The 13,239-nt window shown below is 39.6% G+C and overlaps 1 protein-coding gene across 1 annotated transcript; it reads right to left on the bottom strand.

Moving 5' to 3' along the window:
- Nucleotides 1-10,848: 10,848 nt before the first annotated feature.
- LOC134599165 (E3 ubiquitin-protein ligase TRIM39-like) lies at nt 10,849-12,685 on the bottom strand. Its single transcript, XM_063444944.1, has one exon. It carries the CDS (start codon nt 12,683-12,685, stop codon nt 11,081-11,083), a length of 1,605 nt encoding a protein of 534 aa, XP_063301014.1. The 3' UTR covers nt 10,849-11,080.
- Between the last annotated feature and the right edge of the window lie 554 nt (nt 12,686-13,239).

Below are 13,239 nucleotides of genomic sequence, written 5' to 3'. Positions count from 1 at the left end.
TCCCCTCCTCCCTTGCAACCAAACCTCCCCCTCCCACCCTCCCATGGTTCATAAGGGGTCAAAAACCCTTTCTGTCACTTACCTGACTCCAGCGACGATGTCCCTCGGTGCTGGTTCAGACTCCACATCTTTCTCCACCGACATCAGCCAGCAGCGGGGACCTAATGCTCATGCACGTCAAACTCCACAATCACATTTGGACTTCCCCATAGGAAAGCATTGTATAAAAGCAAAGTGTGAGGATGTCCAGAGTCATTTAGGCAACCAAACTACTCGTAAGTCCCTCTAGTGGCTGTTTGGTAGACAGCAACTAGAGGTGAAGTTAACCCAGCAAGATAATTATTGCAGTTTGCCAAAAAACTGTAATAAGTACTACTCTTGGGTCAAGGAACCTGGGACACTGCACTCAACCACTTTACAGCTGAAGTGGTCTGGGTGCCTATAATGTCCCTTTAAGAAAGTGTTTTTACATAAATATGTTAGTTCAGTTATCGTTAGTTATGTTTGCTCAATAGCACAATTAATGTAGAGCTTTAAACTTTATTGGTTTATAAAAAAAAACAACAACATACATAAAAAAAAAAAAAGTTAACCCAAGTTACAGGTGATTTAATATTTGATTTAATGGTGTAAATTCCAGAGAGGTTACAATTCCCTCTATAGGGACATTATAATGCCCTTACAATTCCCTCTAAAGAGACTACTTCTCAATAAAGTAGTCTAGGTGCCATGTTTCCTTCCCTTTAACCCTGCAAATGAAAACATGGCCATTCTGCCATACAATGCAGGGTTTAAATGCCTCTAGTGGCTGTTACTCTGACACTGTTACTCTGACAATGACAGCCACTACAGGTCTTTCCTCTGCAATAGCCAAGTAATACTCTGCTATTTCAATCAGGTGGTCTCATAGAGACCATTGCATTTTGCCACGCATGCGCGTTAGCCCCTCCAATGCATTTTTAAGGGTTTAACGATTGGATTGGCTGATAGCATCGGTTACTAGGACCGTATAACATTAGGAATACACATTTGATAGGTAGAAATCTAGGTTAGTCCAATTCAGCAAAAAAGTTATATACTGTACATTGATATGGACCTCCCAATCAAAAATATCAGGACTGGGAGAACCGAGGCACATGTTTTTTCTAACACTTATAACTTCTTAAAGGGAAATGGTCACATCCCAGGATTTTTAATATAATGTTTACTTATCCTTAATTTTAGCAAATATTGAATGTGAAAAAATAAATTTAAATCAACACCTCTTTACCCTGCAACTAGGCGCTTCCATTTTACCTCCCTGTTAATCACTGTTATAAGTTTTGTCTCTTGCAGGCAGTCAGCAGTCAGCAGTCAGCATAGAGAAAGCATACAGGGAGAGAGGAGAAATACAACACAATTTGCAATGCTTGCCCTGGATTAGCCTTGTCTAAACTGAACGATGATGTCATTTACTATATTTAACAGAAAAACAGAGCATCTCGGGGAAATAAATGTTAACACAAGTTTTCTGGTGATTTTCAATGTTTTATTCTAAAGTGTTCCCCTATAAGAAGGGAAAAGACTGGTATGCTTAGTGCAAAACACAGGGTAGAGGGGGTGCGACTATTAATGTGTAGCTCTAACTGGATACAGATAGGGATTCACCAAAACCTATCTGATAAAAAAGTAGAGGTAGCGTCTTACACTGTAAGGCATGTGTTATCCAGGAGCTAGCCCGTAGGGAAGGAACAACTTTATGTACTAAAATCAACTAAATGTACTGAAATATTTAACGTGTGTGTGAGAATAGGAGAAACAGAGATATAAAGAATATGAATAAAATACAACATACACTTACTGTGCCTTTAAGGAATAAGAATAGCAGATAGATACTTTAAGAATTATTGGTTTAAAAAGGCCTAAAATGAAATGTATACAACTATGTTAATATGTTAAATAGTATACATGGAATAAAAATAAGAAAGAGTTAGAAATGGTTAATAACGGTGTCTTTAAAATTTATGTTTAAAAGTTATTATTGGTTTGGAAAAATCCTAGATGTTTGTATATAAATCTATTGAGTGAAATGGGAATTGCAAGAATTATAGAATTATACGATCTTTGTAAGAATACAGGATTATTGATACAGTCACCAATTAGTATACTTTGTAATAAAGATAAAAAGGTAGTATGTGCTAGTAAAACAGTATTTGGAACTGGACCGCAGCAGTACTTACCGCTCAGAGTGAGGTCTGTAGCCGGAACGCACTGAGACGCAACCCATCCTCACAGGCAACCGGTTTCCAGACGGCGCACACCAACAACAGAATCCAATTCCATCCTTGCTGGATGCACAGGTTTACTGCCCTTTTTTTATCTCCATCTTGCTGACCACTTTCTTGTGAACTGTTCCAGATCATTATTTTAATATATTTTTGACTTCTATGTTTAATAAACTGTTTTTTATTTATCCCGTTTTATCATCTTTTTTGTTCAAGTGGTTCCAAACAATTTCAAGCGGTGTATATACACTCTATCACAGTAGACAGTTCCACATACTGTTTTACTAGCATATACTACCTTTTTATCTATATTTCTAACTCTTTCTTATTTTTATTCCATGTATACTATTTAACATATTAACATAGTTGTATACATTTCATTTTAGGCCTTTTTAAACCAATAATTCTTAAAGGCACAGTATCCATCTGCTATTCTTATTCCTTAAAGGCACAGTAAGTGTATGTTGTATTTTATTCATATTCTTTATATCTCTGTTTCTCCTATTCTCACACACATGTTAAATATTTCAGTACATTTAGTTGATTTTAGTACATAAAGTTGTTCCTTCCCTACTGGGCTAGCTCCTGGATAACACATGCCTTACAGTGTAAGACGCTACCTCTACTTCCCCTATGAAAAGCCAACAGGTTTAATTCATTTTATTTATTCAAAGTGAATTTCAAATTTAAGGTCAAAATAAATAAACTTTTCAAAAATCAATCTTGGAAACAGATCATAAAGTGGGTGAAACAAAGGGCACATTGTGTAAACCTAATCAAACTTTATTATAAAGTTTTATACAGGGGGGTATATGGTTCCAACAAAATAAAATCTATAGCGATCATTCTGACCTATGTTGGAGATGTAATAATGCTAAAGGATCTCACTTCTACATTTGGTGGGAATGTCCAGGGCTCGATATCCGAAAAAGAAACCTCAAAAGACTCCTCATAGAAATCTCAGGGAATGAGTTCCCCCTGACCCCACAGCTCCTTCTATTCCACCAAGACCTCCCTTGGGAGAAACCCCTTTCTTATTTATTCTTCTATTTTTGTAACATTAATATTTCAATAGAGAAGACTGTCTAAATTGTCAACTATGTTTTCACCTTGAATACTTTAACCTTCAATTTGAAATTCACTTTAAATTCTTACTTTAATAAAAGTCCCCTCAAGAGTCACAATTTATTATTTTCAAATCCACAACCCACACATTAAATAGCAACACATTAAATCCCCAATTTTCATTAGATATATAGTCAACCTTTTATAAAGGACACAATACTGTAAGTACATCTGAATATTATTATTATTATTATTGCCATTTATATAGCGCCAACAGATTCCGTAGCGCTTTACAATATTATTAGAGGGGGGATTTAACTATAAATAGGACAATTACAAGAAAACGTATAGGAACGATTGGTTGAAGAGGACCCTGCTCAAACAAGCTCACAGACTCTATAGGAGGTGGGGTATCAAACACATTAGGACAGGAAATAGCAATTAAATAAGGTGGGAGTGAAACAGAGCTGGAGGAGAGAGAGTAAAGTGCTGTCCTTTAGGAGAGAGCAAGAGACAGGTATGGGAGGTAGAGGTTACTCTGGGAGGCCATAGACGTTCTTCATCTCTATTAAAAATCACCAATAGTTTATCAGCATTTTCAGACATTTTGCATCTTATCATCAGACTAATCGAGCAAAATAAAATATTCAAGGAGATGTTGAACTTATTGTTGCTGTTCTTTTCAAATGCTTTTTATTAAATTTGAAAACAAATTTTTTTTAGCAAAAAGCAACAATGGGAAGGAATACAAAATATAAAAAAGGGAAACAGTTTGGCAAACTAATTCTCCATCAACAATCAATGATACATGTATTGGATCACATGACATTCCAAACAATTGTGAAATAAATAAAATAAGAAACACAACATATAATAATGACAAGCAGATTCAATATATTGTATTATTAATTCAATGAAAAACACGAGCCGTATTGTAATGTATCCAAAAGTGCTTGCGCATATTATTGTTTTGGTAGAGTTCAATTATCATACTGGTATAAACAAGGGCACACATGGGGAAAACATGCCACGTAGAGAGGTGAAAAGAACCTGCAACAGTCTTGACATGCCAACTCCTTTGAACTACATACGGCACCGTGATGACTTGCTAAAAATAATAGACGACATAGACTAGACTCTAGATCAAACCTGTGATTTCACTAAAACAACTTCTACTATTTGTATACAAATCACTCACATTCCAGGGCATTGCTAGGTGGCAAAACTACCATAAACCTTTTTAAATCTAGTAATCCTTCCATCAAGTTTTGAAAATAAATTGTTTTGTTTAGTTTTTTTTTGCTTTAAATTCATTATATATATATATATATGAGAAAAACTAGCCCCTGCCTTTAGGATATGACTGGACCCTTCAGCCACATACAGGCATCTTGGTTCAGACGGTGTTTGAAAACCGATAGTTAGTCTCTACAGTCTTTCCTGTTTCTGTGCGGGGAGTGAACGGGGAAGATGACAGAGTCTAACTCGGTTCTCTCTGAGTATTACATCATACCTACCAACTGTCCCTATTTAGGAGAGTAAGTCCCTATTTTGGAGACCAAATCCCTCCGTCACTTTTTTTCCCCCCAGTCCCTCTATTCTAGGAGCTCCAAAGTGTTGATATGTCTGAGTGTATAAAAGTGCTCCACAGCTGCAACACTTCCAGTAATGGGGACAAAGGTTTAAAAATAATATCAGGACGTATTACTTTACTGAGAGGGTAGTGGATGCATGGAATAGCCTTCCAGCTGAAGTGGTAGAGGTTAACACAGTAAAGGAGTTTAAGCATGCGTGGGATAGGCATAAGGCTATCCTAACTATAAGATAATGCCAGGGACTAATGAAAGTATTTAGAAAATTGGGCAGACTAGATGGGCCGAATGGTTCTTATCTGCCGTCACATTCTATGTTAACCCCTTAAGGACAGAGCTTCAGAAGCTTGTCTTTCACTTAATGACAACGGCATTTTTTGCATTTTTTGCTGTTTGTGTTCAACTGTAATTTGCATTTTACTAATTTATTGCACCGACGCATATTATATACCGTTTTTTTAAAGGACAGAAAGGGCTTTAATTTGATGTAACATATATATACATAAATGCTTATTTATTATAAAAGAAAAATACAGAAAAATTCAATGTGTGCACAATTAGTGCAGGGTAAGGAAAGTAATTAAAAATAAATTCATTTAGTTGTTCTGATTTACAGAATATATAATGTGTCTGGGATTTTAAGTTTTTTTTTTTGGTAGTTACAGGTCACAAAGCACAAGGAGTAAAATAAACTTTTAATGTGGAGCGATTTTAGAATTTGGTATGTTTGTCTTGTAAGCTTAATAGCCATAAAAGAAAACAAAATTGCCACACAAAAGTATATATTTATATAAAGTAGACACCACAGGCTATTTACCTAAGGTTGTTTTGACACTTTCTACGTAGCCATTTCACCGCCAACCTCTGCTAAATATTGGAGTAAAATTTTATTTTTGGGGGGTTTTGGCACACAAACTTATAACAAAGAACTTCTCATGTGTATTTTGTAAAGTTGGTGTGTGCTATTCCTGTACAAAGTTTTATTATGTATTCAATTACATCTGCTGAGTAAAATGACACCCCCATTGTATGTCTTTGGCACTATTTTGTGAAGCTACAGTGCCATATAGGAGATCTGTCCTTTTCAGTATTCACAGTCGAATTTTGAGAGACGGATTTAATGAGCCTATGCTTCCATTTGGGGTATTATAGTAGTTTGACTGTTCAAAACCCCCCCACAAAGGCCTACCATTTGTAAAAGTAGACACTCCAGGGTATCTCATAAGGTGCATATTGTGCCTTAACATGCCCCCATTATTTCACCAATATATGACAAAGTATGTGGTAAAAAATAATTTTGTGCATTTTTTACATACGGATTGCATTTTTGCTGGGCATTTTGTATATTTCATATGTGCCACTAAGTTCAAACCCTCCAAATTATGCTCAGTTAAGTCTTCTGAGTAAAAGGGCAACCCCATTGTATGTCTTTGGCACTATTTCGTGAAGCTACAGTGCCATACAGGAGACCTGCTCTTTTCAGTATTCACAGTAGAGTTTTGAGAGACGGATTTAATGAGCCTATGCTTCCATTTGGGGTATTATAACAGTTTGACTGTTCATAAAAAAAAACACAAAGGCCTACCATTTGTAAAAGTAGACACTCCAGGGTAGCTCATAAGGTGCATATTGTGCCTTAGCATGCCCCCATTTTTTCCACCAATATATGCCAAAGTATGTGGTAAAAAATTATTTTGGGCATTTTTTTTACATACGGATTGCATTTTTGCTGGCCATTTTGTATATTTCATATGTGCCACTAAGTTCAAAACCCCCAAATTATGCTCAGCTAAGTCTTCTGAGTAAAAAGACACCCCCAATGAATGTCTTTGGCACTATTTCGTGAAGCTACAGTGCCACATAGGAGACCAAGCCATATCAGTTTTTACCGAACTTTTAATTTTGACGATGGGCCTATGTGCAATTTCCAAGCATCTTCGCAGGTTTTAAATTCAAACTACCCCACAAAGGCCTACCATTTCTTAAAGTAGACACCCCAGGGTATTTCAAAAGGCATATTTTGAACCTTAGCCTTTTTGACACACAAAATGAGTTTGCACAGTATATTTTGCAAACCTTATGTGTACTACCACTGTATAATACTTCATATGTTGCTCAGCTATGTCTGCTGAGTACAAAAATACCCCCGTATGTACCTTTGCCAGGTATATGTGAACATCGGAGGGGCACATTTGGGACACAGCCATTCCATTTTTTTTCAAACTTTTAATTTTTACGCTGTGCCCATGTCCCATTTTAGAGTATTTTACCAGGCTATATAATCCAAATACCCCATAAAGCCATACCATTTCTTAAAGAAGACATCCCAGGGTATTTCAAAAGGCATATTTTGAACCTTAGCGTGGGATCATTTTTCCGCTAGCTTGTACCAGGTGTAGTGGTAATGAGCGTTATTAAATGTATTTTTTAACTTTTTAAAACTTTTTAAAACTATTTTTTAAACTTTTGTTTTGTTTATTATTTTTTTTAAAGTTTCCTAAACTTTCGTAAAACTTTTTTTTACAGATTTAACATTTTTCTAAGCTTTTTTTTTACCGTTAACCCCTAACTAGCAGTAAGCAGCGCTAACAGTAAATTCCCCATTTTCCCATAACTCCCACCCACCCCAGCTAGCAAAATATTTAATTATACAATATTTAAATTAGTTAATTAAATAAATTTAACCCCTGAGGGTTAAAAAATAAATAAAAGTTAATCGTCAGGGGTTAAAAAAAAATTAGCTCACAGTATAATACTGTGATCTGTATTTTGATCACTGTAGGCAGTGATCGACTGGCAGGGAAGGGGTTAATTTTTATTTGGACTGGGTAAGGGGTTTATTTTTTTTAATTTTTTGCTTAAACGTTATTAAAACTTTTTTAACTTAATTTTTTAACTTTTTAAAGCTTATTTTAAAACTTTTTTTAACGTTAACCCCTAGTTAGCCTAACACTAAATCCCCAAATTCCCCACTAAATTCCACCCTCCCCAGCTAGCTAAATGTATAATTTTAAAATATTTAAATTAATCAATAAAATAAATTTAACCCCTGAGGGTTAAAAAAAAAAAAAAAAAAGAATTGACCCTCAGGGGTTAAAAAAAAATTCAGGGGGCGGAGCCTGGAAGCCATCCTGTTCAGACGCCATCTAAACTTGCTCTCCCATAGCCAGAAACAATCCGTCGAATATCCCCTACACCAAGCACCATCAAACAGCGAAAAATACCTGACGTTGATCAGCGTTCCTTGCTGCATCGATTGATGCCTTTTTTCCAACCACCCAAGCAGCATAGGCAACGGCGCAAATCCGCGGCCTACCGCGCATCGCCCATCCAGAGCCTGGAGGCCTACCTAGACGGAAGCCTACTAGGGTACCACGCACCCAACCTGAACCCGGACACCACGGGTATGGGCCGCCGATCAAACAAACCTGCAACAAGCGCGACCACTCAAGCCAGGGATATTGGCGAGATGTGGCTCCGACCGGTACAAACCGAAACGGCGCGCACCACACACCGCCCTCCTCCCGAGCAACCGTCCGAGCCTGACCGCGAGGAGCCGAATACAAACAGGACTCCTCTGGCGGAGCACACACCGCCGCAAGGGGCCCAGGACGACTCGGCCCCCACGACTAAAGGCGACTTGAAAACCCTATGGACCAACATACAACAGCTGCTGGCGGCTGATGTCGCTATAGTCAAAAAAGACATACAGTCGGTCACAGAGAGAGTGACAACAGTGGAAGCTGATATTACCACCGTACAGGACACCGTGTCCACCCTCCAGGACTCGATTCAACGCCTACAGGCAGAGCAACATGTACTCGCCGGCCAAATTATGTCATTGGAAGACAAACAACGCCGGAACCATATCAAAATCCGGGGCATCCCAATCGCTGTCACGACAGAGGAACTGCCGCAATATGTAAAACGGCTACTTACGACACTGTTAGCCGCTAAAAAGATAACCCCGGACGGGATTTACAGAGTGACCAGCTCCACCCGCATACCACCCAACATGCCAAGGGATGTTATCATGCGCCTGGCGACAACATCAGACAAGATCCAAATAATGACCGCTATAAAAGGCAAAACACCTCTGGCCTTTGAGGGCTCTCAGCTCTCTTTTTTCCAGGATGTCACAAGAGCCACATTGTTAAGGAGAAAGTCATTCGAACCGGTGACAACGTCCCTGCGCAAGGCCGGCATCGCTTACAGATGGGGAAACACAGGCGCACTACTTGTCCACCACAACGGGACAGCACACCATCTCACAAACCCAACCGGAGCGCCCACCTTCCTGCGGACACTGGGACTACAATCCCCACAACTCACCTCCATGACCACGAGCCAACCAGAAAGCTGGGAACAGGACGACGGCTCCACACACGACCAATCAACCACCGAGTCACCGACACCTACCACCTGACCCCGACCAGGGACTGAAACCAGGGGTAACGCTCACTACAGAGCAGGGACTGCCAGTGTGAAAACCTGATACCCGTGAGAGAGATGGGGTATCCCCCAATGAACACTCACACCCGTGACTTTGTCCACATATAAATGGCACTGCTGCATCTCCCTGGTTTTCTTTTTCTTTCCCTTATTTTTCTTATTTTTCCAAGTTCTCTCTTTATCTTAATGTTTTCATGTTTTGCTGTACTGTATACGAGCCTCGGTGCTCCAATGCAATTATTCTTTCCTTACCTTGCAATGATAATCCATATGTATTGGCTCAGCACGTATTCATCCTCTACACATATGTCACTGAGGCACATCTAGACTGCAGCGACACACGATAGAGAGTTTATAGGCGCTTACTGTAGAATCTAGCCACTCCGCTTAACTCCCCCCCCCTCATCCCCAGGGTTACAGGGGACACACAAGATGCCACACAGGGTGCATCGCTCTCCGGAACCACTTCCACACTAGCCAGACCACGAAAATCTACTATGTTCCGCTAGCGAGCACGCACGAGCATCCAAACCCACATACCTGCACTAACCTGGATTACATTCATGCCACCCACACACCTGGAGTATCCCCTAGGGAAAGTAAATACACCTTACCAGACCAACCACAACACTACTCACCCTGGGCATGTCACTATACCTATTTGTTAAGAGAAAATGTGCTTACAAACTTGAAATATGAACGCTAACACTAAACCATGTACCTGCTTGCTCCCATTTTACTAATTTGCTCTGAAATGTATTTTGTACCCATGTTCTACCAAGCACAAAAAAATAAAGAATTAAAAAAAAAAAAAAAAAAATTCAGGTCATAGTAAAATGTAATCCCTGCCAATTGATCACTGTAGTCAGTGATCAATTGGCAGGGAAGGGGTTATTTTTTTATTAAAATGGTAAAGGGGGGTGGGATTTTAAATAAACTTTATTTTTTTTTTACACAGGGAAGCAGATCAGCACTGATCCGTCTCCCTGCACTTCACACTGAGCCCGGAAGTGCAGGGAGGCGGAAGGTGAGTATACACAGCACATGTGCCCGCTCTGACATGCTGTCAGAGCGGGCACATGTGCTGGGACAGCCCGATCCGGTGCTCCCGGTCTGCCTCTAATACAGAGGCAGACCGGAGCACCATTAACCCTGCGATCGCCGCGATTGCGGCAATCTGGGGTTAATTTTAACGGGTGACGGATGAGGTCCGTCACTCGTCGTTAAGGCAATCCCCTGAGTGACGGACCTCGTCCGTCACTCGTCGTTAAGGGGTTAATGGGCGTTTAAACTACAACATATCTGGAAATCAGTCTGTGTAAATAAAATACATTGTTCTTGTTCTAAATTACATTTTAGTTGCATAAATTGCTATTGGTAAGTCACCTAAAATGTCTCGGAAGAGCCCTGCCTCTGGCCACACCTGCACTCACACACCTAAAATTAAAGTATCCCTCTTTGTCTATTTGAAATGTTGGAAACGTATGTAAAGGCTAACAATGAAATGGATCCCAAATTAGAACTGGGGCTTTTCAGGACCTTACATGGAGCTCCAGTCCTTGTCAACCCCCTTCCTGTCTAGCAAGACCCCAGCTTACATTGTAACACAGAGTGTGTGGGATGATCATCTAAAACGTCTCATCTACAATCTGGCTTGTATTACTAGCTCTTTATTCTTTCGAAGGGATTTTAAAATGGATAGAGCTCTTAAACTGACAGGACTACATCATTCCATAACCCTAGCCCAGCATGAAGAGGCTCAGTGAAGGTGGCAGTAAAGGTATGTAGGTGTCTTATAGAGCCACCAGCCTCATAAAAGGACAGTGATCCAGCCTCATAGTCCACGTATACCCTTATTCTCTGAGAAGAAGGTTGGAGAGATAACTTGATTTCTTTGCTGTCATGTATTGCTGAATAATGTTTAGAATGTTGCCACTTTTCCAAAGCCCATGACTTAGTATTGTATCCAAGGAATGACTGATCTCCCTTCCTTTCTATACTTGGATATGCCATGCCTATTCTCCAATCCCCTGCTTTACTGCACTTCACTTCCCAGTAATGTCTACCTGAGGAGAAATTTCTGGTACTTAAAACCTGATGACACTGAAATCTCTGCTGTGTTTGTTCGTGTATCTGGGAAATGCCTGACTTGGACACCGTTTTCAAGTCACCTGATATAGTTAAAAAATTACCAGCTGTGTTTACATCCAGTAATATATCCGAAGCCATGTTTGCATTCAGTAACATTTCCATTGGAACACTGAGCTGTCTCATTAGTTGACTCACAATATCAGTTAAGCCAGGGTGTAAGTTTGCGGAGATGAGACGCATATCCAGATCCCCTAAAGAGTTAAAATATGTACCATTTTCCCGTTTGCCCTTAATGTCTCTTTCCTCAGAATCCGGAAGGTCCGTGTTATTCAATTCCTCTTCCTGTAACACCATGAATGGGTTAGTCATACTACACAACTCCGTAAAGCGACATATTTTGGTGGACATCTTCTCTTTCTTTATTTCCAGCTGCTGGATTAGTTCTGAGATTCTGAGGGTGATCTGTTCTTCCTGTCTGGAGACCTCCTCCAGAACATTCTTCTCTAGGACTTCCAGTTGTTCCTTTATGTCCCCAATCAGGGCAATGAGTCTCTCTGTTACACCAGCAGCTTTTTCTTGAACTTCTCTCCGGTGATCATTCAGATTCTGGATTCTTTTGTCAACCTCCTCTCTCTCTGAGGTTAGTTTTTCCAGGATTTGTATTAAAATTTTCTTCTTCCTCTCCAAGGCCTCATCCAGAGTCTCCACTTGATGTTCCAGGTGTTCTCCAGCTTCGATGCAAAACAAACAGATACATGTAGCGTCTTTAGAACAGTAAAACTCCAGGATCTTGTGATGGATTGCACATTTTTTCGTCCACCAGCAGGTGGTAGGTTCAATCAAAGTGTGTGCTGCTGACTTGCTGTGTTTCTTTAAATGGTTTTCACAAAGAGAAGCTTCGCACAGCTTACATGTTTTAGTTGCAGGTACAGGATTGTTAATGCAATAAGTACATTTTACCCTAATTTTCTTCTGCTCTGTACAAGTAGGTTTGAAACTCACAGATATGTTATGCAGTCTGCAGTTAATTTTAAGCTCAGGTTTTAACCTAAACCTTTCTCTGCATTCAGGGCAGGAATATTCTCTCTCCTCCTGGTTGTTCCATGTTTGGATGATGCAGCTCTTGCAGAAGCTATGTCCACATATCAAGGTTATAGGATCTGTGTAGATGTCCGTGCAGATGGAGCAAGTCAGCTCATCTTTTAGATTAGTAAACGCCATTATTGAAAACTGATGGGGAAAAAAGGAAACTTTTATTTTCTTCTCAAGAATCAGTTGGGCGTGTTTTGACTTTTATCTACATAAGCCATGTACAATTTATTACGCAAACTTCAACTTCCTTCAACTTCAGCTTGTTAACCCTGTAGAATCCTGACTGTAGTTGGGAGGAAGATTCTATGTGAGATCCACTAATACACATATTACATGACTCTGCTGGTTGCTGGTAGTTGTCTCTTTAATTACATTTGTCTGACTTTCACTGCCATCACTACAAGATGGTCTGGTGTGTCACAATTCCTTATCTGATATTGGCCCCTTAAAGTGCTCACAGTTTTCTTGCAACACCTCTTATTGATGCTTACAGAGTGCAGTAGAAGCTGTAACGGACTTGGCAGTCTGTACCTTCTCCCTTAACAGACAGAGCTTTAAGTCTTCTAGTCTTGGATTGTGTAGTCAGTAAGAATGATGGAAGGGTGTAACATTATACAGGTGGTCCTCACTTTGCAACCTGCCTGTTTTGCGACGGCTCGCACTTATGACCAGCTCTCTAGCGT

Source organism: Pelobates fuscus, chromosome 1, assembly GCF_036172605.1.
Source record: "Pelobates fuscus isolate aPelFus1 chromosome 1, aPelFus1.pri, whole genome shotgun sequence".
NCBI lineage: Eukaryota > Metazoa > Chordata > Amphibia > Anura > Pelobatidae > Pelobates > Pelobates fuscus.
Note: the sequence above shows the minus strand (reverse complement) of the source record. Positions and strands in the feature narration are given on the sequence as shown.